Genomic DNA, 24603 nt, shown 5'->3' on the forward strand with positions numbered 1-24603 from the left:
GTTCGCAGGAACAAGGAAAAGCAAGTTTTCAAATCCAAACAAAATAATTTTGAAAAAATTCATAAATAAACCTGCTTATGTTTATTGACCTTGTTGGCCGTGTATTTGTTGTGGTTCGACCCGCCAGATTCTCTTTACTCAACATTGTCATTTAATCACGCTCAACCCAGGATTGTAAACGCCGACTCTATTTCAAATTTGTGTTATTAATCATCCCTAAGGCCCATATCAATACCGCAACAGTAAATTACCCGGTAACTATATCGTTAAAGCAATAAAGATATGTATGACCCATGTTTGAAATCACCAAATTGCAATTCAAGCTAACGGTCACTGATATCAACCACCTAACAATGGGACCCTTGTTTGGGTGTCTGTAACATATTTAATAATCAACATTTTGTTTATACCACCAATCAAACTGTAAGGTAAGCAGTGTTGTAGTGGCCAGAGCTCTTGGACAGTGTCTTCAGAGGCGGTTTGGTGTGTTTTAGATGGCTTCCCAAATGTTGTTTTGCACTTACTGCAATGTGGCTTTTAAGAGTCGAAAGGAATTGAAAGTTCACTCTCAAACACAGGAGCACGAAATTATGGTAATGTCAGATGAGGGGCGCGATTGGGTGTACCGTCCACCACCCAGGGGTTTCAAGTGTGATACTTATATGTTGTGTCAGAAATGGAGTGAGTCAGAATCGTGCAGGTAAGTTTTTGTGTGACAAAAAATTTAAATATCTCAAAAACAGCAGTTCAAATCAACTCTTACCAGGTGTACCTTTTTCAGGTAAAATATTTTAGTAACCTTAGAAAACAGAAATAATTTTTAATTTAGAGTTTAGAATTAAAAGAGGGTGTGTCTCAAAGATGTTAGAAACTTTTAAATATGTGTAAGGTACCACAGGTGGCGTTCTAAATCTAAAAAAACTTTCTAATCTAAAGTTTTCTAGTTGTATTTTGAAGTGATACTCTAATTATAAAAAATCTCTGACGTTATCCACTTTTGGAGCCACAAGAACATTGTGGTAATAGCTGTATATGGTTTATTACCGTTTTCTGTGGGGTTATTAATTGAAACTACTAAAAAATCAGAACTGTACAAAACTTAGTTGTTTAGCAATGTTTTTGTTGTTAAAGGTTTGGAATGCAATGTGTTGAAGCTCATGGCAGTGAGGAACTGCTAGAATGGCAGGAAAGATTTAAGTATAGGGAGATGAAACTCTCTAGAGCTCGTGATAAAGAACTTTTCGGTTAGTAAAAGTTATTGAAAGCAAGTAATTGCTGTCTTATTCAAATTTACTGGTTTAGGAAAGTCCTTTACGGAAACTTTATTGGAGAAATGGTCGTCAGCGTCGAATCCCGCCAATATAATGCAGCCTTACCTTAACGGGGTTGAGGTCAAGTGTTCTTCACCATCTTCAGTTATGGTGTCCTCAAAAAGTAGCAACTACAGTTGGACTTTTGTTTTGAAAAGCGCCAGGCCACTTAAAACTGTCGCATTGTTGCAAGACGCTCATCGGATTCATTTCCATATCTCCAGTGTGTCAAAAGGCAGTGTTGAGGCTAAAGTTGGCAACAATCAAGAGTGGATCTCACACCTGCCCGGCCACAATGCGGTAGAGGAGTATAAAGTTATGGTGGTGTTTAAAACGGGCATTTACGGCACTTTTAGGCAGAGCGTGGTGTTTGATTTTGGAGCAGAACCTTATCTGGTACTGAATCTGTATTTGGGGGATTTTTAAATAATTTTGTTGCTTCAGGTAAAGCATTTGTGCGCCGATTTAGTCCCTGAAGAGGAGCTGAAGAAGGTCAATAAAGTCCGTAACGAAATCGTTTTATCTACTGGGAGAAGATGGACAACAACCAACTGCAAACTGGTTCCATTTCACTCCCAAGCTTTTGACCCTTTGGCAAAGTGGGAAAACGACTTAAAGACCTTATATCCTTGTCCACAAAGAGACAATTTTACTTTGTCGGCATCCACTATTAAAGATCGGAAACTTACCAAAAACAACTACAGGTTGGTTCAATAAAACGATTTGTTTAGTTTAAGTTTAAAACAACGTTTCGCAACAGAGAGAGAATTCACGAGCTTCTGTACATCGAGGAAATGGCCCGGTACGACCTGATTGCCAAGTACAATCTTCGTACGGAACTGCGGGTGGTCAGCAACTACATCCTGTCACCCAACAGTACCGCGGCCAGTTCGGCCAAGTATTCGGCCAATCAGGAGCTGTTTGCCACTTTCAAGTTGGCTGAGGAATTGTCCGAGGACACGCCTCAAGGACGACTGATTTTGATGCACTGTCAAACAGTTTACCTGTCATCGATTGGCGAGGAAGCACAGGGGGAGCGACGGCAGGTGTATGAGGCTATTATCGAGGACAAATGCAAGAATGTTATTTACTTACGGTAAGTGTTTGCACCTAAAAATTTATCTAAAGACTTTAATACACAGTAAACTAATCGCAGATTATCAAAAGAGGCCGTCGAAAATCTGCATTTAAAGCCCGACAAGCATCTAGAAGTGGACATTCAGTTTCACTTAAATCGGTTACCTTATTGCGAGTTGCATTACATTTTGGACCGGTTAACTGACTTAACATGTCTGTTTCCCGACACGTATTTGGAGCCGGTGATTCCATGGTCGCCTTCAAGACAATGGGCCCACAATTTAGATCCCCGACTCAACGTTAAACAAAAGGAGGCTGTGGTTGCCATCACCACACCCTTGGACGTGGTACTACCTCCCATTTTGATCATTGGTAAGTTGTTGGAGAATTTCCATTAGGTTTCTTTAAATTAGGATGGTTTACAGGTCCTTTCGGTACGGGGAAGACATTCACTTTGGCGCAAGCCGTTCGGAATTTAATTAAAGACCCCACGAATCGTGTTTTGCTGTGCACGCATTCCAACAGCGCTGCCGATTTGTACATCAACGACTATTTGGATAAGTGGGTGGAAGAAGGTGATGAAAATGCGCGCCCTCTAAGGATTTACTATGAAAAACGTTGGGTCTCTACTGTTAGTCAGGCGGTACAAAAGGTAGGCAACTTTCTAGTCACCATAAACTAACCATATTTCAACAAATCAAAACTTTTTAACATGCGGTTACATTCACCATTTGTCCAGAAATTATTTTACTGTTCAGAGTATTTTACTTCCAATCTTCATTTCACTATTATATTTTTACTACAGTTTTAAGGGTAATTTTGACGGAACATTTCGACTTGATTGTACTTTAGAGAACATTTTTATAGTAAATTTTAAGGTTACGTTGCCTTTTTCAATCAACATTTAACACCTCAATTTGAATTATTGTTGTCAATTGTTTTAATACAATTTTGAATTCGTTGTTACACCGCGTTCGTTTTGACGCTTAGAGCGATGTTGACGCGTCACTATGAGTTTAATTACGTCATAGTGAGGTCACATTCTCCATCACTATGATAGGTTAGAACTGTACATTGTTGGTTTTTATATTTAGACAGCTTTTTACAGGAAGAAAAAACTGTTTCTCCTGAATCACCAAAAAATATTATTAAATTGATACATTCCTCTAGTTCGAAATGTAATTTGATTGATGGTGGTTTTGATGATTTTTACATAGAGAATAATCAATTTCAGTACTGCCTTATCAATGAAACAAAAGGTTTACGCTCGTTCCGTCTCCCCACTTTGGCGGAGTTGCATCAGACTAAAGTGGTTGTGGTCACCTTATCGACTGCCACTTGTCTATCGACCATGAACCTTCCCCGAGGCTTTTTCACTCATATACTGGTAGACGAAGCGGCCCAAGCCCTCGAAACGGAAACTACCATACCATTAGCGCTGGCCAATCGCAATACGCGGATCGTTTTAGCCGGCGATCACATGCAAATCGGTCCCGACGTGTTCTCCGTCTTTGCCAAAGAACGAAATCTGCATGTGTCGTTGCTCGAACGTCTGTACGATCACTACCCCAAGACTTTTTCGTGCGCGATACTTTTGTGCGAAAATTATCGTTCCCACGACGCCATCATACGGTTCGCGTCGGAATCGTTCTACGACCAGAAACTGATTGCCAGTAGCAACCAACCGGGTCACGACAAGTACCATCCGCTTAGTTTCTTCACCAGTCGCGGTGAAGATGTGCAAGATAAAAACTCCACGGCGTTCTACAATTTGGCGGAGGTGTTTGAAGTGGTGGAACGCGTGATCGAATTGAAAAAAATCTGGCCGGAAAACTGGGGGGAGCATTCGATTGGGGTGGTCACGCCCTACTCAGATCAAGTGTTTCGTATTAGGGGGGAGTTGCGAAAAAAAAGAATTTACGACGTGTGCGTAGAACGGGTACTGAACGTGCAAGGCAAACAGTTTCGGGTGATTATTTTGTCTACAGTACGAACCAGGAAGACGTGCAGTAATCTGGAAGATGACGACAAAGAATACGGTTTTCTATCCAACTCAAAGTTGTTAAACACTGCGATTACTAGAGCTCAAAGCTTGGTGGCTGTCATTGGAGATCCGGTGGCTTTATGTACGGTGGGGAAGTGCAGTAAAGTGTGGGAGGATTTCCTCAAGACTTGCTCAGACAATGACAGTTTACATGGAATGACCTGGTCGCAGTTAAAGTACCAACTGGACTCTATAGAGCTGAAGAAAATTTACACTTTGAATCCTTTAGCACCAGAATTTGTGCCCAGAAGAACGGTAATGGTCTACCCCACTCCTACCTTGCCCCAGCCTCAACTTCCGCCAATATTGCATCTTCCTCGTCTAGCTGCTCCCACCTCTCAGCTTTACCCCTCCCCAAGTCCTGTCATGGTAATCCCCACCCCTCCACCACCACCACCTGCTCTAATACGCTTCCCCACGTACCGGTTAGGCCCTCCTTTAATCTACAGTCCTTTGCCGTACTCGAAACCTCTTGCACCTCGCATCCCCACTCAAACTTTAATAAACGTACCTTCTGTAGTGAAAACTCCACATAAACCAACACCTGTTAACAGTAATAAACTCATTGAATTCGTTGGTAACGTCCATTTCCCTGAAATTCCAACCGATTTACTCAACCTCTTACCGCACAACGTGTCTCTGGCCGAAATGCTTCTCCAAGCGATCGAAGTGCAGGAAAAATGGACTTGTTACCTGAAGGAGAACTGCGGTAACGAAGCAGCTGACCGGTTCGAGCAGCTACTACAGCTGGCGCACCGAAAAGGTAGTCGCAAACAGGCCAAAATGACGTTCGAATGCGTCACCCCCAAATCGTCCTCGTCTACGTCTTCGAGCACCTCCCCCACCCTACCTAACAACACAACCGAGAAACAAAATGGGGAGAATGTCGTTTATTCCATGTTGGAACTGAACGACGTTGATCTACAAAAAGAAATTGACAAGGAGTTTTCTCGGGCGGATTCTAACAACGCGACGCGAACGTTGGTAAAGTCACAGTGCTCCCGAATCGAGGTGCCTCAATTTTACAAATATTTTGAGTAAACTCAGACAGGGTATCTCAAAAAATTAACTTTGTTTTTTTTGTTGTTTTACGCCCTATAATTATATACATTTTTTTTTAAATATTAAAACTGTTACACACCCTGTACACACAAAGTGTGTCTTTTAGATGATTAGCACACAAGTCCACAAGTGCAGCATTTGAATTTAATCTCAGATTAAGAGCAGCTGCTGTCCTTATCATAAACCACCAATGCTGCACACGTGGACTGACACTGTAAATAATGTAAAACATTTCCATTTCTGTGTTTTTAATGTGTGACCATTTTCTAAAACCGTTTTGTTTTTTTTTTAATTTTACACGTTCCTGGTAGGTTGTTCCTACCTTAAAAATTCCAGATGTGATGTTAGATGTTTAGTTTAGATAATATTCCGTGTATATATAACATGTATATATACAAACTGTTTAAGAATAAAAGTTCTGAAATTAATTTATTATGCGTGTCAGTAACTTAGTTGTAGTGACGTCACCACCAGTACTATAAAACAGTTTTTTTCTATACAATTAAAATAAAACGCACACTACTAAACTTATTATAAGCAGTTTACAAACAATAATATAATACTTTGGTAATACTCCAAAAAAAAAAAACAAATGCTTTGGTAATACTTGAAATGACTAGAATTTGAGGCCTTCCTGCACTTCGCTCATTAACGTCGCGGATTTCAGTAGCGCCTGTTGCTCCGGACCGCTAAGTTGCTGCTGCACGATGTAGGAAATACCGTTCTCTCCCAAAACGGCAGGGAGAGACAGGAATACATCTTTGTCGATACCGTGCAAAGCCTGTATAAGTGTTTATTAGAACATACTCCGTATAATGGTTATGGTTGGTTGGAACAGACTGATTCGTGGATGTGTACAAAAAAAAAATGATCTTTGTTAACTACAAACTTTGGTTTATTTAACGAAATAAGAACGTGAAAAATAGTAAACGCGTGATTGTTGCCTTTGTCGAAAGTCGTATCGCTTCTGTTCTTGCGGCACACACACACACACGTCCCGTCTCTCTCTTCTCAGTCGGGATCGCGGGGTTGCCACTGTGACTTTTTGTCTATCACTTTCGCGTCGTAACATGCCGCCCGCGTTGAAAAATTAAAGTTTTTCAAAAAAAAACACGCACTGAACTGTCGAAATCGATTGTTCCTTACTGAGCGTTTTCTTCGCATTGAACCAGCTCGTCCTGCATAGGGAGAATGCACACCTTCTTTAAGGATCGTCTGGTAATGGTTCCATTGGGCAGCCTTACTGAGACCACTCGAATGACATTATCGTAACCGGGATGTAGCTCCGTCACTCTTGCTAGAGGCCATCTTAAAGGGGGAAGGTTGTCCTCAACGAGAATTACTAAACTTCCAACTGGCAGCTGACTTCTGAGGTCGTTTTTGGTGTTCCACTTGTTCCTGACCTGGAGAAATGCAAGGTACTCTCGGGACCAACGATTCCAGAAATGTTGAAACAACTGTTGTAATTTTTGGTATCTGGATAACCGTGAAATATGCATATCCTTTAAATCTTCTTCCGGTGGACTTAACAGTGAGTCGCCTATTAGGAAATGGGCGGGGGACAAAGGTAAAAAGTCATTGACATCGTTAGAAATTGGTACCAAGGGACGCGAGTTTAGACACGCTTCAACCTGCACAAGCAGAGTGTACATCTCCTCATAGCTTAGAGATGAATTGCCTAATACGCGCCGAAGGTGAAATTTACAAGACCGCACAGCAGCTTCCCAAAGCCCACCTAGATGGGGTGATTTCGCGGGTATGAAGTGCCAACGAATTTGGCTGTCAGCTAAGAATTTTGTCACGCTTTCATTGTGATCTTTTTTGTTGATTAGGTCATACAACTCTAAAAAATAGTTGTTTGCGCCTACAAAATTCGAGCCGTTGTCCGAGTAGATGTCGTGAGGTTTACCTCGTCGTGAATAAAATCTCTTTAATGCATTCAGAAAACTAGAAGTTGACAAATCTTTTACCAGCTCGAGATGCATAGCTCGAGTAGCAAAACAAACAAATATGCAGATATACGTTTTAATTAGCTTGGTTGTTCTTAGAGTTCCGTCCTTTACATAAATAGGTCCGGCATAATCCACCCCACATTTGGAAAATGGTCTACTCGGTACTACTCTTGAGCGAGGAAGAGAACCCATTAAGAAATTTGTCGGTTTAGGGTTGACTCGATAACATACTTGACATGATCCGATTATACGTTTTACGGCATTTTTTCCATTAATAGGCCAGAACTTCAGACGTATGATAGATAAAAGATTTTGAATACCAGCGTGCAAATTTTTTAAATGTGCTTCTCGTATTATTAAATCGGTTAATCTGTGCTTATATGGCAGTATAATAGGGTGCTTTTGTTCGTATTTTAATTCTGAATTTGTTAGTCTACCTCCTACTCTAATTATACATTCTGAATCAAGAAATGGACTTAAATTTAATATTTTGCTGGTATTGCTTGTCATTCCTTTGCGTTTGAGATCTACTAACTCTTGCTTAAACACGCTATGTTGAACTAATTTTATCAAAACCAATAAAGACTTGTCAAGTTCGTCTACAGTAAGAGTGTTGTATTCATAGGTTTTCTTCAACAAGGATCGATTTTTAAACCTGAGAATGTAAGCAACTACTCTAGTTAGTTTTGTTAAACTAGAAAATTTGTTGAACAGATAGTCGTTGAAACTTGGATTGATTGGTAACTCAGTACTTAAATTTACAGCTGCACATCTATTGTTCGTAAATTGTACGTTTGACTTTAACTCTGGAAGATTATCAGTTATGGTTGTTAAGTTATCTTCGAGCTCAACGTCAAGACGGTCGATCTGTAAAAAGTCAGGTCCGTAAAACCACATGTGGTTATCCACTAACTCTTTGGGATTTAGCCCTCGTGATATGATATCTGCCGGGTTTTCCTTACTCTTTACATGTCTCCAATTTGTGACGTCGCTAAGTTCGGTTATTTTTGCAACCCGATTAGCTACAAAAGTTTTTAAATTTTGAGGTTCTATTTTTAGCCATGCTAGTACTATGGTCGAATCGGTGAAATAAGTTGTTCGACAAATCGGTAAGTCAATAATATTTTTGATTTGGTTCATGAGTTTAGACAATAAGTGAGCTGCTAAAAGTTCTAATCGTGGAAGTGTCTGTTTTTTCACAGGAGCTACTTTGGATTTAGCCGTTAAAAGGGTAATGGTTTTCTCACCGGTTTGAGTGGTCGAACTAATATAGATACATGCGCCATATGCTTTCTCAGAGCTATCACTAAACCCGTATAGCTCTATAGTCGAGTTCGGTAACGTCACGTGTCTTGGTACCTTTACATTATTCAAGTGTTGAATCTGAGATGAAAATTCAAGCCAATTGTCAACCAGGTCTGGTGGAATATTGTCATCCCAATCCAGATCTAGCTTCCAAAGACTTTGTATTAATAGCTTTGCTTTAATCGTGGCAGGGCCTATAAGACCAAGCGGGTCGAAAATTTGAGAGATAGCTGAGAGAATCGTTCGTTTGGTAAATTTATTTAAGCTAAATTTTACGTCAACTATATAATTCAAAGTATCATCGACAGGATCCCACAAAATGCCCAACGTTTTTAGTTGTTTTTTATCACGAAACAAAACTAAATGGTCTTCATTTTTATTTCCGTTTAACTGCAAAATGTTGTTTAAGAACGACTGATTGTTCGATGACCATTTTCGTAGTTTAAAGTTTGCTTGAGCCAAAATTTCTGAAAGTTCTTGATACACTTCTGTACATTCAGTTTCATTATCAAAACTCGCTAAAAAGTCATCCATGTAAAATGCTTGATCAATTAAATTTGATGTTCTTGGATAATTAGCTCTGTTTTGTAATGCTAGCTCTTGTAAACAGCGTGTGGCTTGAAAAGGTGCGCTTGAAGTACCGTATGTGACAGTTTGTAAATTATAAACTTTAATTTTTTCTTCCGGATTCCATCTCCACAATATTTGTTGGAAACGATGTTCAGTTTCATCGATTAGAATACAACGATACATCATTTTGATGTCAGCACTTAATACATATTTACGTAAGCGCATTCTTAATAAAATCGAGAACAAGTCTGGTTGTACAGTCGGGCCAACTAATATCAAGTCATTAAAGGAAATACCTGAACTAGTTTTTGCACTGGCGTCAAATACTACACGACATTTTGTAGTAGAAGAGTTCCTCAAAACAGCTGAATGGGGTAGAAAATATGAGTTACAATCATTAATGTTTATCGAATCTAGTTCGCCTTTTAACTTCATATGTCCTAATGACTCATATTCTCGCATAAAATCTAAATAAGCCGTCTTCAATTCCGCGTTTTGACCAAGCTTTCTCTCTAAATAATAGAAACGTTTTAGAGCCGTCGTTTTTGAATTGCCAAGTTGAGAATTTTGATTTTGGTTAAATGGATATTTTACAATAAAAGTACCGTTCGAATGCCGTGTTGTCGTTTCTTTAAAATAGTCTTCGCAGTATTGTTGATCTTTTGAAAGATGCGTTTCGTTAGGTAACTCCTCTAGCTGCCAAAATTTACTCAAAGTTTCTTGTAATGTTTTATTGGTTGTTCGTGCGGAAAAATTACAGACTGTTTTTTGAAAATCCAAAAAGTTTAAAGTACCGGTCAAAATCCAACCTAAACGAGTTTCTTGTAATCCTAGCATTTTGTCTCCGAGTTTAATTCTTCCTGTCATTAACAAATCGTAAAATATTCCTGCTCCTAAAAGTAAATCAACATCCTGTGGTTCATTGAAAGTACTATCTGCTAATCTAATATTTTTTGGAAAAATGATTGCTGAAGCATCAAATCTAGTAAGTGGTAGTTTTTCAGTAATGACTGGCAATACAAGAAATGACAAGTTTGCTTGAAATTGATTAAAGCGAGACTTTATGAAAGATTTTGCACGGTGCGTTATTCGAGTTAGACTTTGACTAATACCTGAAAGTGGTAAGTTAATGTTTTCGAGTTGCAAATTTAATTTGCTACAAAGTGATTTAGTAATCAGATTTGATTGACTACCTGAGTCCAGTAATGCTTTACACTCGTGCCAATGTCCTTTATTATCCGCTATCAATATGACAGCTGTTGATAATAATACTTGATTAGTGTGAGACGCAACATACGACAACTCGCCTGAAATTTCGTTTATTTTCCAATTTGAAACTTGATTGGTATTTGTCAGAATCGAACTGTCATAAACTTGGTTTATATCGTTAGGATTAGTAGCAAGCATTGCATGTTGCCCAGCTTCAGAAGAAGCTACATATTCTCGAAGTTGTCGTGTGTTTCCATCCGTGATTTCCCCTGAATTATCTGTCTGTGTCCTATTGACATTATTCTGACTGCTTGAATTTTGCGAAAAACCTCTGTCAATATGTAGTAATGTATTATGTTTTTGATTACAGGTTCTACATCCACCAGATCTACAATCATACTTTGAATGTCCTGTTCTTAAGCAATTACTGCAAAGTTTAAGCTTTTTCACTTCATTAAACCTTTCTGAAGGGTTTAAATTATAAAACTTGGGACAGTGATAAATAAAATGATTCTCGTTACAGTAATTACATTTTACAGACTGTGACTTATCACTCCTGTCAGTAAGTCCATATGCACATTGCTGATTTAAATTGGCGTGAGAATTGTTATTCGAATAGTTTCTGGTACCTTTAAATGGAAGTTTTGTATGTACTTGATCTCGTGATTTGCTTTGATTTACGTTTAATTTTGAAAATTCATGATTTATTGCTTCAAGGGTACAACACTTCTTTGTCAAAAATTCAATAAATTCACTTAGTGTTGGTAGTGAATCATTAGTTTGTTTGCTTTCCCATTCTCGAATACTGCTACTGTCTAACTTATGCAAAATTAGTGGAATTAACAACGTGTCCCATTGTTCAACTGGTAAAGATAATTTTTGTAGCGCACAGATATGCTGATTTACCATGTCTATTAATTTTCTTAATTGCAAGGGCGAATCCCTATGGACAATTGGTAAATTAAAAAGAATGTTATTAACATGAAAATTAATAATAGCTCGTTTATTTTCGTATCGTTTTTTTAATAACGCAATGGCAATAGAATAATTTGAGGCGGTTACATCTAAAGACTCTACTAACTTTAGCGCGTCTCCCTTACAGCATACCTTTAGGTACAAAAACTTATTTACTTCACTTAAGTCGGTTCTATTGTCCACTAAAGAGTCAAAAATGTCTTTGAAACTAAACCATGTTTCATAGTTTCCGTAAAAAGATGGTAACCCTAAGTCTGGGAGTTTGGCAACAGCGCCCGCCTGTGGCAGCGAAATGTGCGCCTGCGCCGACTGTGACGATAATGACGTGGTAGGAGAGGAAGAAGAGTTGTTTACCGAGAGGTTGCAAACTTTGTCTGCATCTGCAATATATTTTTTTGCATATGAAATAGCCGCATAAAAAGCAGTTTCCGTGTCAAGTCTATTAATTTGTTCCTCATTCGACAAAAATTCTAAACGGGTTTGAATTTTATCGAATTCTGAAAAATCTTCTTCCACGCTCTTAAGCCGAGTTTCCGTTTGAAACCGATCAATAGCATTCGATAAATAATCATTAAATCGATTTAATCTTTGACATATTACTTTACGAGCATGCCTTAATTCCAAAATGTCTGTGTCGACCGACTCTGTTGAATTAGAACTCTGCATTGTTTGCTTTTTTGCTTTTGGCATTCTTATTTAGCACAAAAATAAAACACGTGATGATTCGAGACGAGATATTTTAAACAAAACGAGAATATTCGAAACAAATGTATATACGAGTACTGCCTGGGTGTGAAATTTGCAAATTTCCCTTTTCTTGCAACGTGAATAAATCCTAAACTTAATCGAGATTCGTGACGTAATTAAAATACGAGAATGGACGTGTAAATTCGCGATAATTACTGTACACTTTGCTATTATTTTCAGGTCGAAACGTGTAAATCCATAAAAAATAACGTAAACTGTGGCGAACGATGTAAACGTTTTTCTAACGATTATCAAAATAAGTACGGTAGGAATGATTAAAAGGATACAGGCGCTCACCTTTTGTTTCTTGTTGATTGTGGTTTGGCGATCGACGTACAAAATGGCTGCTTTTCTTGGTTCTGTTTCTGTTTCGATGCAATTTGCTTGATTCTCCAAACTTCAATTTGGAATCTGGCTGACGAAGGACCACTATGATTCGTGGATGTGTACAAAAAAAAAATGATCTTTGTTAACTACAAACTTTGGTTTATTTAACGAAATAAGAACGTGAAAAATAGTAAACGCGTGATTGTTGCCTTTGTCGAAAGTCGTATCGCTTCTGTTCTTGCGGCACACACACACACACGTCCCGTCTCTCTCTTCTCAGTCGGGATCGCGGGGTTGCCACTGTGACTTTTTGTCTATCACTTTCGCGTCGTAACACAGACACTTCATCACAAGTGAAAATAGAGAGTATATTTCATAAAAAAAAGTAAATGCACCAGTGTAAATGTTTTAAAAAGCCTTATCAAAGCCTATGTCAGTAATCACACTGTTTTAATACTTGTCTGGTTAAAAAGAATGTAAAAAATACGATATTCGTATCAGTCTATGGGTTGTAAACGCATTTGAACAGTATAAATACACGCGCACCAAAACACGTAAACCTTAATCTAACTTGATATGTATACGTTAATGATAAATTAAAATTGTAGACCTTGCTGGATCTGCTCCATCAATTGGGCCGATTTTTGGAGACTGATTTTTTCGTCTTCACTTAGATTTTGAGTGACAGCGTGTGACACCCCTTTTGCCCCCAACACCGCCGGCACTGAGAGGAACACGTCACTGTCGATACCGTGTAAGCCCTGAAGATTTATGTGTTTTACTTAATCCTAATTGTAGGGTTGGAAATTTTCATTTCATGGTTAAAAAATCTGTTTTTTTTTTTTACCAATCACTAAGACTTTCCATTGTGCCAAGTCTATATGTGCAGTATTTGCAAAAATCACAGCCCTCTGTTGGTAGTTTGTGATCACTGGGCCGAGACGCAAATACTGCACTTGTAGACGTAGCATTAAGAGTAAAACAAAGACTTCTCACACAATGACATTTACAAAGACAGAGAGAAGATATGTTTGCAATTGGTGCAACGAAAACAATTTTCAATCCTAACTGTCAAAATTTAATTTAGCATGTTTTCTCACTTGCATTGTCTAGATAATTTTTAGTTAACGTGTGTCTGTTCCAAAACCAACTTTCTGTTTTAAGACACTTATGAAAATGAAATGATGCGGTGTTGTTAACTATAAAACCATGCAATGAACGCACTAAAAAGCCCAAACTAGTACAGCGTGTAATGAGGATCTAAACAATGCTAATGTGAACACAGCCAACACAAAACTGGGACTAACCTTGACATAAGTGGACACGGCGTGCACGTTATTCGAGTTTCTCAATATGCTGGAAGCTAACGAAGCCACGCTCAAGCCTATAGCCCACGAGGTGTAGCCTTTCAGCTTAATGACGTCATAGGCGGACATAATGACCTGCCTGTGGATGTCTTTCCAATTTTCTGGGTCCTCGTCTGTCCCGACAGCCGGATTGATTTCCCGCAAACGGACACCGGCTACGTTTACACCCGACCAGATGGCGACTGTAATTTTGTGCATGTAGATTTGACAGTGCAAGTTTAGTTCAGATAGTTACCGCTAGAATCGCCGTGTTCGCCTATAATCCAACCGTGGACGCTGCTAGGAGCCACGCCCAACTTCTGGGACACCAGAAATCTGAACCTGGACGTGTCTAAATTGGTCCCAGAACCGATTACTCGATGTTTAGGCAACCCGCTCAGCTTCCAGGCTACGTAAGTAAGAATGTCCACCGGGTTGCTGACCACCAGGATGATGGTGTCTGGGGAGTACTGGACCAGTTTGGGAACGATGTGTTTAAGAACGTCGGTGTTGCGTTGCACCAAGTCCAAACGGGATTCTCCTTCTTTTTGACGCACCCCCGCAGTAATTATGCACAATTTTGAACCTGCAGTCACTGCGTAGTCAGTGTCCGCCACAATTTTAGCGTTACGCAGAAAGAGGGCGCCATGTTGCAAGTCCATCATTTCACCCTTTAGTTTGTCAGCCATTACGTCCACTAGCACCACCTCACTGGACACACCCTGGAAGTAGAAATGCTAAGTTTTTTGACCAATCACAAGATGAATTTTTTACCTGAGAAAGTATACTGAAGGCGCACGCCATCCCTACTTGTCCCACCCCTACTACTGTCACCTTGTTGCCAGATTCTTCCGCTTGTTCGGAGATGAAGGACAGCAAGGAGTCTCTTGTGTTAGCCATTTTTTCACCTGATCCTAAAACACAAATTGTCTTATATACGGGGTGTACAATTTTATTTGTTCCGGAAGTGACAACAATGCGCTTAATTTGTTTCCAGATAACAACTAAAATTATTATTTATACAAATTACAACACTTTTATTCGCGATAAGAACTGCCATAAATAAAAAGTTTCAATCACAAGTGTCTAGTCTACGTCTTATCAGTGTTTATTAATTAGAATAAAAAAGATGACACACCCTGCGCGTATATACAGGGTGTGTCCAATACAAAATGATAATTGGAGGAACTTCTTTTAATTAGTAACCATTTACATTCTGAAAAAAGTCTTTATGACTGAAGTGAAACCAGTTTCTTTTAACAGGCCCTACCACAGTGTGTCTTTAGAGCAATCTGGATTTAACTTCTTTCAATATTTCTTTTAAAAAAATGTAGTACATAAAGTCCAAATTAGCTTCAAACATATTAAGTATCTTAACTGAGTTTGTCGTTATAATAAAGATAATTTAGTAGGCGAAAATGGGTCTTATTAACAACTCAACAATTAACACATTTGTTGAACCTGAAGAAAAATGTTTTTGGGCCTTGCTGGTCAAGGTGACCTCAAGTTTTGACATGACAAGGACGTGAAAAGGTCATTGTTCCTTAACCATCATGCCATCAGTGACTATTGTCACGTATTTTTGTAAAAAGTCCCATTATATACCTAATTGAACCTGCACCTGTCATTTTTACCACTGTACGTCCAAATTTAACTATTTCAAGTGTATTAGCCTTATTTCCATAAAAATGGAAAATAATTACAATAAACATAATTAAATTTGAGAAATGCAATCGTCAATTTTTTAACCTGAAATAGACTATAGACCGGAATAGGACATTTAAAAGTAAAATTTCACTTTTAATTAAAAAAAAATTAAATTAAATAGTACAAAAACTTACTCTAGTACCAGCGCAATTCGAATCGTGTTGGGATACACGTAAACAGTAAATACACAAATACCGGGTGTACCGGTGCAACAATCAACGAATACGATAACAAACTGAACCAAGGTGACCCCAATCAGCCTATATAAAAGAGACCCAGTGGAGGAACGGCCTACCAATGCGCAAGCCTCGGTATTTCCAAACGTTATGGAAAGTTGCGCCAATTTTCCTGGAAAAACGGTCATAACCATAAAAATCGCACAGTTAATAGGATTGGAAGAATTTTGGCACCGAACACAAAAATAATAAAATTAAATTTGTAGTCCGGTGACCTCTTGAAAGATGGTTATTTTAGGTATTAAACATTTTTTAATTCGCACCCAACGTGCTGATGATATTAATTATTACTTCCATCAGCTTCCGTTATGTATCCTAAACAAGCGTGATTCATTATTGTTTGCAATCTTACCAAAAATTACCCAATCTTATTTAAAATTTCACAACAATTTAAAATGATTAACTGCTTGAATTTGTGTGTTTTATTTTATTAAAATTAAGTTAAATGCAAAAAAAATAACAATTTTAAACATTTCTTCATGTAAAGAAATTCCGTAAACATGCACGAGAACATCCCTAGCCCATTCCTAGTTGCGGTTTCGACAGCTGATAACCTTGTCTAACCTAACCTCACAATATTGACAGAAGTGACGGATAGCTGTTTTGTTGGTCAATCCTTGTGAATTGTTTTTTTAAATTACATTTTTTTAACTTTTTACCGCTCTTGTTCAATAAAAATTAGTTTCCTAACACCACTAATAATTACGTTATTACAATATAATGGCTTCAAACCGTTCCAAAGCAAACCCTTGGTCGTCTGGCAAAGCTAAAAAACCCTTAAACCTAGCTAAACCGGACTCGGGCCCCAATGAAACTAGCCAGAAATTCAGAGAAGCCCAGGCCAAGCTTCAGGACGCCGTACAGAAGCACATTAAGGACTACGAGTCCTCTTCAGACGAAGAGGATATCAATTCAACTGATGTTTTAGGTAAGAGAGCACAATAAAATTTTCTAACTGGTTTCATAAATTTGATGGAATAAACAGACACAATTTTGAGGCAATACCAAACCACCGGAGGACTCAGTGATCAAGCTTTGCGCACCCAAACTTTCATTCAAGAATCCTTTCTTTCTGGTGCAAATACTTGTTTAATTTGTATTTCCAGGGTTAAAAGAGATGATCAGGTATTTGTATGCTAAAATTCTCACAATTTTTTTTATATGCTTTATATATAATTCATGAGGGTGCTTAATAATCTTATTAATAATTTAGATTTGGAGTTGTTCCAGTTGTTTTGGGGCATTTCATTTAAACTGTGTTCAACGTTGGTCTAAAGACACTGTAATGCAGCAAAAACAAAGAATTGAAGATCAGAGTGTAACAGCTAAAAAGCTGTACTGGTGCTGCCCTAAGTGTAGGTCAGAGTATGTTCCTGAACAATATCCCACTAGATATGTTTGCTTCTGTGGCAAAGCTGAGAATCCCCAGTATCAACCGTTTTTAGTGCCACATTCATGTGGAGAAATTTGCAAAAAAGACTTGCTGCCACTTTGTGGACATCAATGTCTACTCCTATGCCATCCAGGTCAGTGAATTACAACACTGTGTGGGTGATTACCAATTTAATGGGTGATTTAGGGCCTTGTCCACCATGTCCAGTAACTGTCAATGTAACCTGCTATTGCGCATCAAAACCTCCATCAACTAAAAGATGTTGCAACAGAGGATGGTCTTGTGGAGGTCAATGTGGCAAACCACTGGCTTGCAACAAGCATTCTTGCAACAATCAGTGTCATTCTGGTAACTGTCCGCCGTGCACCAAGAAAAGCGTGCAGAAATGTTTGTGTGGCGCCCAGCAAAAGTTACGGGATTGCGCTACACCTGAATGGCAATGTGACAAGGTGTGAAATAAAAAATAATCAATTTTCAAGCCCTTCAAGCGGTTAGTTTTGAAGGTTTGTGGCAAAATGTTGGATTGCGGCAAGCACTGTTGCCAAATGGTGTGCCATGCCGGGGAATGCGGTTCTTGTTCGCTGTCCAAGCCTCGTACGTGTCCTTGTGGCAAATCTTCCTATCTTCTACCCTGTACTGAGGACACGCCTACTTGCGGTTTAACCTGTGACAAATTACTAGAGTGTGGGGTTCACACTTGTAATTATCGTTGTCACAAGGACAAATGTGGTTTGGTAAGTTGATTTATGAGTACCTACAAAATTATAATATTTTTAAATTTGAACCAGAAATAAAACTGCTGATAGGTGCTTTACATTGTTGCCTAAAGCATCAAAAATGAGTTAATAGTAATACTTTATTGACCTTAATTATCCAAATAATGCTATAATTTAAAGGCCAACATTCTCTTACTGCCCATCATTTCATTGAAACTGTATTAGCTTATTTTATTAAGCTGTATTTTTTAAATCCTCTATATTTTCATGTGGATATCATTATGTTAACCCCAGGGATGCGTAAATGTTGTGAGTGGCATAACAAGTATGACATATACGTCAATACCATTTTAGCTTTTCTGCAACATTCTCTTATTGCAGGTTTTTATACCATTTGCAATATTTTTAGACATTCTGCAAAGTTCCTAAGTGTTTTTCAACATTTCTAGGACACATTGACGATTTTGAAATTTTGCACTTTTTTCTACTTTTCAACATTTCCAGGCCTTTTTGAATGTTTTTAGAGCTATTAAAATATTTCTAGACTTTCTACAAAATTTCTAGGCCTTATTAAATATTGCTAGACCTTTTGCAGCATTTGTAGAGATTTTGCAAAGTTCCTAAACCTGTTTCAACATTTGCTAGTCTTTGGGCAACATTTCTAGAACTCACTGAAGGTTTCGAAACATTGTTCAGTATTTTTAGACATTTTTGAACGCTTTTAGAGAAAATTTCTGTCTTATTAAACAGACCTTTTGCAACATTTCTAGGACTTACTGAAAAATGTTTTTTTTTGTTAATATTCTCTCTATTAAAACTTTATGTTCAACAGTGTTTGGAAATTGTAACAAAGTCCTGCAGATGCGGACAGCACACCAAAGAAATCCAGTGTTGCAAACAGTATCTGTGCGACACCAAATGCAAGAAAATGAAAGACTGCAACAAACATCCGTGCAACAGAAAGGTGAGTAATTTTCCAAGCTGTAAAACGTTTATTGGTCTGTTACATAATAGTGTTGCGATGGCAACTGTCCTCCATGCGAAAAACCTTGCTCGAGCACTTTACAGTGCGGAAATCACAAGTGTCCGTCGGTGTGTCATCGCGGGCCTTGCTATCCTTGCCAGCAAAGCAAAGAAGTGTCGTGTTGTTGCGGTGGTACTAAAATCACGGTGCCTTGCAGCCGGAAATTGAGAGTTAAACCGCCCAAATGTTCGAAACTTTGCTCGTAAGTGTTTGCTTTGGCTTATTGTCTCGGTACAGAAGCAACTGCCTTACAGAATACCGCCAGACTGTCATCACGTCAAAAGAGACAATCACAGATGTCATTTCGGTGATTGTCCACCATGTAGGCAAGTGTGCGATAAAACGCACAGCGCGTGCGGACACAAGTGTCCTGCCGTCTGTCATTCGGCCGTTTTGGTCAAAGTGGAGGGACAGAAAGCGAGCATGCCATGGGAGCAGAGCGCTCCACTTATAGAACGACGTGATCAGCCCTGTCCCGAGTGTAAAGTTCCTGTTACGGTCACGTGTTTAGGTGGTCACGAAACTGCCGATTGGCCGTGCTTTATGGCCAAACCTTCCAGTTGTGGACGTCCTTGCGGACGTCGTTTGCTCTGCTCCAATCACACTTGTTCACTACCTTGCCATAAGGTTGAAGGGGCACCAGATCTGTTACATGTAACTTGTTTATTAAACTCCAGTGATTGTTTAATTTTTTGAGTGTACTGTAGGCGGGAACCAACTGCGAAAAATGCGACAACCCTTGCAGTAAACCCCGTCCTGAAGAGTGCACGCACGACTGTCCGAAACCTTGCCATCCTGGTGGGTGTCCCCCATGCAAACAAATGCTGAGAATCAAATGTCATTGCGGTCTCACCCAACCTTACGTAACCTGCCATGATTGGCTGGATCAGAACAAAAGGGAGGAGCTGCAAAGTTGCGGAAACCAATGCCCTAAAAACGTAACATTCCTCCACTAATTACACCAAAAAAAAAAACTCAATTTAAAAACGTTTTAGTATCCGTGCGGACATCGTTGCAAGGCCAACTGTCACTCGGGCGAGTGCCTCAATCCAGAATTGTGCAAGAAAAAAATCAAAATCAGCTGCAAATGCAAACGTCTGAGGAAAGAATTCCAGTGCGAGACTGTGCGCAAAGGCCTGGCAGTGGTAGAATGCGACGAGGTTTGTTTACAGAAACTCACAGAGGAACAAAAGAAAAAGGAGGCTGAGGACGAGATCCGCAGACAGGAAGAACAAGTGAAGAACCAGAAAGAGTTGGAGATGTACGAGAAAAAGTTTGCGGGGAAAAAGAAGAGTAAGGAGAAGAAGATGCTTGCGGACCAATCCGAACAAAGTTTGGTGAAGAAGTACTGGATGGTGCTTGCTTCTGTGTTTGTTGTCATGACGTCTCTAGTAATTTACCAAGCGGTTGCTTGATTTTTAAGTGTTTGACGCAGGATTGTTATCTGTTTAGATGTAAGTAAATAAATACGTATTTTTTCCAATCTGATGTTTTAAACTCAATCAAAACTGTTATGTACTGCACACTCGATGATAACGCGTTATCTAAACGTTAAAAGCACTTTACTTTCTCAATCATCCAATGAATTCTAACCATACATAATGTGTTATAATTATAGTTTAGTTTTAACAGAGTTAAAGGCGTTTTTAGAGATTAAAAACCATCAAAGTGTGTAATGACGAATATAGAGGCAGATCTTAAAAACCGCCTGTTCACTTTAACAATGGGAGCCAACGACCTACTCCAACCCGGCACTGAACTGAGTGATTTGAAATTTGAGGGGGTTGGCTGCAGTTAATTACTAATTTACCTTTATTACATCCTGGTACAGTTTTTAGACTGGTTTATTTGCTTAACCGATCCAAAATTGCACTGGAAGTATCAACCCACTTACCTGATTTCTCAGGGAGCTTACATGTTTGGTGCCCTGGCCACCCTGATCCACGGTAATTGTCCAGTTGGTATTTTTTACAGTTACAGTAACTTTTTTGGTAGCAATTACAAAAGGTGGCCGACTCCCTTGGCTTTGGTTTGGTATAACCCTGCACGGGTTGTTTGTCGAGTTGATTTGTTACGTTGCGCCTGACGTGGACAACTTCTGGCACTCTCAAACTCCAATCATTTTCTTCGGGAGGAGGTTACCTCTCCACATCATCTTTCTGTGTAAATACCCTGTGATTTGACGTATTTTTTTGTTATTATATCAAAAAACTTACAGACAACTGCTTCATATACAATGCATCTATCGCGGTGGCCAAGCTGAAGCTACCTAAGTGGTCTGAACCTTTTGCAGTGGGGTTAGTGGTGGTTTTGATCGACATTCCTTATGATATAGTTAGTGTGAAGTTTGCGCACTGGTTTTGGCATGACACCGACCCGAATATTTACGACAGGCACTACTGGGTGCCATGGAATTCCTACTATTTCCATTTAACCTTCACTGCCAGTTTTACTTTTTGGTTCCATTTTTTGAAGAAGTTTTCTGCAAGTGAAGGAGAGTGGTTGAGTGGTTCAAGGTTGGCATGGCCAACCTTGAACCACTATAAGGATGTTAATAAGTTAGTTATTGCAGCTTCCTCAAAGAGCTCATCACCACAGTGGTAGCTGCAGTACTAGGTCCAATTGGGGGAGTTTTGCTGTTCATACCAATTTACCATCCTTTACACGACGTTTTTAAGATCCACTCTGAAGTAACTTTTTTCATCATCTTCACAGTGTCCTTAGTGCTAGTGTGGAGTGGGGATCGCAGCCCTAAACCTTTTCCTAGTACAATTCCATTTAAAAACCATTGGACTACTTTCCTGCTGGTGGCTCACCTGGTGGTACACTATACCACCTTTTGGTTAATGCCCATTTTGTTTAATCCAGAAGAGGAGGTGTCTACTGGAATTAAAGAGAAAATAGGTCCATGTGGTCAGTATGTACCTTTACAAACTGTATCTGGAAAGGTAAGTTGCATTTTTCAGACTTTTCAAAGTCTACAATAATTATTTGCGTAACAAGGGAGGAAATTGCAATTTTTGAACCGTCTAGGATTTTAAAATGCCTCTAAAGCAGTTCAGAACCTTCAACTGTCCAAAAACCCTCCAAATGCTCCTGAAGCAGCAGAGAAGCTTCCAAAAGCTTTTAGAACAGTCTAAAAGCTTACAAATGCTTTTCAACTAATCTAAAAAATTTCAAAACAGTCAAAAGCTTCCGTATGATTCTAAAGCAGTTAAAAAGCTACCAACCATTTCTACGCTCGTTTGATATCATAGAAAAAATTATTTTAGGTACTGGAAAAACGAAAGTACTTGTGTGCCACCGATTATGACGAAAAATACTACGACTGGCACTGCTTAGCCAAACCACCTCAAAATGGAGCTCTGTGGTACACATCTTGCGGTACTCCCTTTGAAAACAGGGCTGAATACATTACCGTCATATCTCTGATTAGTTTTCTGGCTTTTGCCGTGTTTTACAACCTGCACTTCAGGTCATTCGGTGACCAAGTGTTTACAATCAAAGATCGTCGGACAAAGAAAACCACCAAGCAATTGTGATCAGAATAAAACGCTTAAATAAATACGAAACATTGTTTTTATTTTTCTAAGACGTAAATTTAATACAAAAAATTAATCAGACCTACCCTTAAAACAAACAAAAATATTGAGACTGAAGTGGGTTTTGAAAATAAGAATACCTTAGTCTATTTTACATACACCTAGTTTAATTTATTTTGACGTTTAAATAGTAAAGTGTGGGAAATACAGAGGAGACATTCAATAAGAAATTTAGGGCGAGTAGCCTCCCGTTTGTTGCTGATAGACTTCGATAGTGTCGCCCTCTTCCATGTCCAAGGTCGTTGGTGTATCAGTTTCGTTTATAGGATTCCCATCAAACCGGAATCGCACCACTTGTGTGCTAATGCCCTACAATGCAATGTTTCATTAAAATAACCCTCAAAAAATTAACAAGATCTTGGAGAGTACTTTGAGCAGGTCTTTAAGAGTACAATTTCTTGTTTTAAAGCAAATTCTTACACATAAACTGTGTTGTTGCTAATAAGGGTTTTAAATGAACAAGGACCTATTCAAAACAATTCAATTTAACTAAATACACAAATTTAAGACCCTCTGCACAGGTACAGCTGATTTTATTTAAAAAAAAGGAGGAAGGATCACAAAACAAGACTACCATCACGTTAAGACTGTATGATTTAGCTTAATGGACATAAATTGTAAGGCCACAGTCTAATAACCACTAAAGCTTGGGGGCTGACAGAAAGTGAGGTTAGGATTTGTAACACTCTAAAAATCCTCATTAAACTTTGCTTGTTTTTTTTGTTTATATTTATTCATAGCTATGTACGGCGGGTATGAGTGATTACAGTTAAATTTGACTAGACAGGTAGGAAACAAAGAGCCCCCAACAAATACTTACAGCTCGTTCACAATAGGCGGTCATAAGCTTCCTGAGAGGTGTGTGTCGTTTGATTTTGAATTGGACGACGGCATTGTCTTGTCCGAGAACTTTCAAGTTGATGTGTTCGGCTTCGCTACCCTAAAAAACAAGCAAAAACGACGTGTTGAGTATCCGGGCATTGTCACTTTCGGGGAGTCAAACACACACGGCGTTTGTCCACAAACAACCGATTTCTACGGGGGCTTACCTTCTTTTCGTCGCCCATTTCGGCTGTGTGGATGTGGAATTAGCTTTGGCAACGGTAAAACGGCTTGAATTCGTTAAAATGCTGGTTTTGTGCACACAAACACGACGAACCACTCTACGCACCCGTTTGCTGTTCTTTCTAATGGCCGGCGAATGAAAGAAGCGGCAAAAATGGAGGTCGGAAATGACGACGGTGATCGTTTGACGTTTAGACTGGGACGACGTTGGTCGGTTGGGATTTCCGTTTGCGTGCGTCAGTCTGCTGTCAGTTTTCCTAACCGGTATTAAGCGTATACCGGTTAATTAAAGTTTTGTTAAACTAAACGTTCATTTCACCATTTAAAATTAAACCAGTCTGGAAAATTCCATATGTAAAGCCGACTTAATGACGCGCGTTAGGCCCATACTACATGGGGCGTAACGAGCGTCGCGACGCGTGTCGTCACCGATCTTTATCCGGTTTTGCGAGAGCGCTAATGAACATTAAAACAGTCGAGATTATCGCTTCGAGATTAATTACCAGATTATGCTGCAAACATTTTAATGAACTCTCATCTGCATACAGGGTGTTACTTTTTTTTAGTTCTATAGTAAGTCCACGTGTGCGTAAATCATAAGTTGGCAGTTTGTGCATGAATGGTAAAAAAAAAGCAGAAAGCTGCTTTTTTAAGGGTAAGGGTTTTTTGATAAAAATAGATTACTAAATAGTCAGAAGAGACTATATGGACTGTATTTGCTTGGGATCAGTTTTGTTATACATAGGCAAATGTCATTGTTTTGGTGATTTATTTCAAGCAATATTCGACCATGTTGACTTAATATAAATCATTAAAGCTAATTTTGTCTGCGTGTGTGACAAATGTGATGAACACGCGACCTACCGCTGTATCAAGCAGAAAAATTTCTTTAAAGTTCACCGACAAGGTGTATAGGGACCACCCTACAAATTTAGC

General features: G+C 39.0%; 5 protein-coding genes across 6 annotated transcripts; 3 read left to right on the forward strand and 2 right to left on the reverse strand.

The window, feature by feature from the left end:
* The first annotated feature begins 2 nt into the window (after positions 1-2).
* Positions 3-5921, forward strand: Helz (Helicase with zinc finger). Its single transcript, XM_081987761.1, has 10 exons — positions 3-254; positions 324-428; positions 495-700; positions 1132-1244; positions 1303-1706; positions 1755-2014; positions 2071-2406; positions 2467-2759; positions 2813-3039; positions 3622-5921. Exons 3-10 carry the CDS (start codon positions 495-497, stop codon positions 5470-5472), a joined length of 3690 nt encoding a protein of 1229 aa, XP_081843887.1. The 5' UTR covers positions 3-254; positions 324-428; the 3' UTR covers positions 5473-5921.
* Ldh (Lactate dehydrogenase) lies at positions 5896-15921 on the reverse strand. 2 transcript variants are annotated; one of them, XM_081987898.1, is made up of 5 exons: positions 15766-15921; positions 14699-14838; positions 14181-14646; positions 13886-14127; positions 5896-6274 (listed from the first exon to the last, which is right to left on the reverse strand). In XM_081987898.1, exons 2-5 carry the CDS (start codon positions 14822-14824, stop codon positions 6110-6112), a joined length of 999 nt encoding a protein of 332 aa, XP_081844024.1. In that variant the 5' UTR covers positions 14825-14838; positions 15766-15921; the 3' UTR covers positions 5896-6109. The 2 variants fall into 2 exon arrangements, with proteins under 2 accessions (XP_081844024.1, XP_081844025.1); XM_081987899.1 differs by lacking the exon at positions 5896-6274 and adding an exon at positions 12928-13339.
* A 514-nt stretch (positions 15922-16435) lies between these two features.
* Positions 16436-20483, forward strand: LOC145734427 (NF-X1-type zinc finger protein NFXL1). The gene is made up of 10 exons (XM_081987779.1): positions 16436-16795; positions 16853-16992; positions 17081-17393; positions 17447-17709; positions 17764-17994; positions 18809-18940; positions 18991-19202; positions 19255-19654; positions 19708-19938; positions 19996-20483. Exons 1-10 carry the CDS (start codon positions 16588-16590, stop codon positions 20413-20415), a joined length of 2550 nt encoding a protein of 849 aa, XP_081843905.1. The 5' UTR covers positions 16436-16587; the 3' UTR covers positions 20416-20483.
* Positions 20484-20524: 41 nt separating this feature from the next.
* On the forward strand, positions 20525-22572 carry LOC145734467 (uncharacterized). Its single transcript, XM_081987858.1, has 6 exons — positions 20525-20783; positions 20832-20946; positions 20996-21163; positions 21219-21516; positions 21573-21948; positions 22273-22572. Exons 1-6 carry the CDS (start codon positions 20676-20678, stop codon positions 22540-22542), a joined length of 1335 nt encoding a protein of 444 aa, XP_081843984.1. The 5' UTR covers positions 20525-20675; the 3' UTR covers positions 22543-22572.
* On the reverse strand, positions 22562-23813 carry Sumo (Small ubiquitin like modifier). Its single transcript, XM_081987942.1, has 3 exons — positions 23652-23813; positions 23423-23542; positions 22562-22911 (listed from the first exon to the last, which is right to left on the reverse strand). The coding sequence occupies exons 1-3, from the start codon at positions 23667-23669 to the stop codon at positions 22774-22776; spliced, it is 276 nt and encodes a 91-aa protein (XP_081844068.1). The 5' UTR covers positions 23670-23813; the 3' UTR covers positions 22562-22773.
* Positions 23814-24603: the final 790 nt, after the last annotated feature.

The sequence above is a fragment of the Ips typographus genome, linkage group LG10 (genome assembly GCF_016097725.1).
Source record: "Ips typographus isolate SLU linkage group LG10, UJ_Ityp_2.0, whole genome shotgun sequence".
Lineage (NCBI taxonomy): Eukaryota > Metazoa > Arthropoda > Insecta > Coleoptera > Curculionidae > Ips > Ips typographus.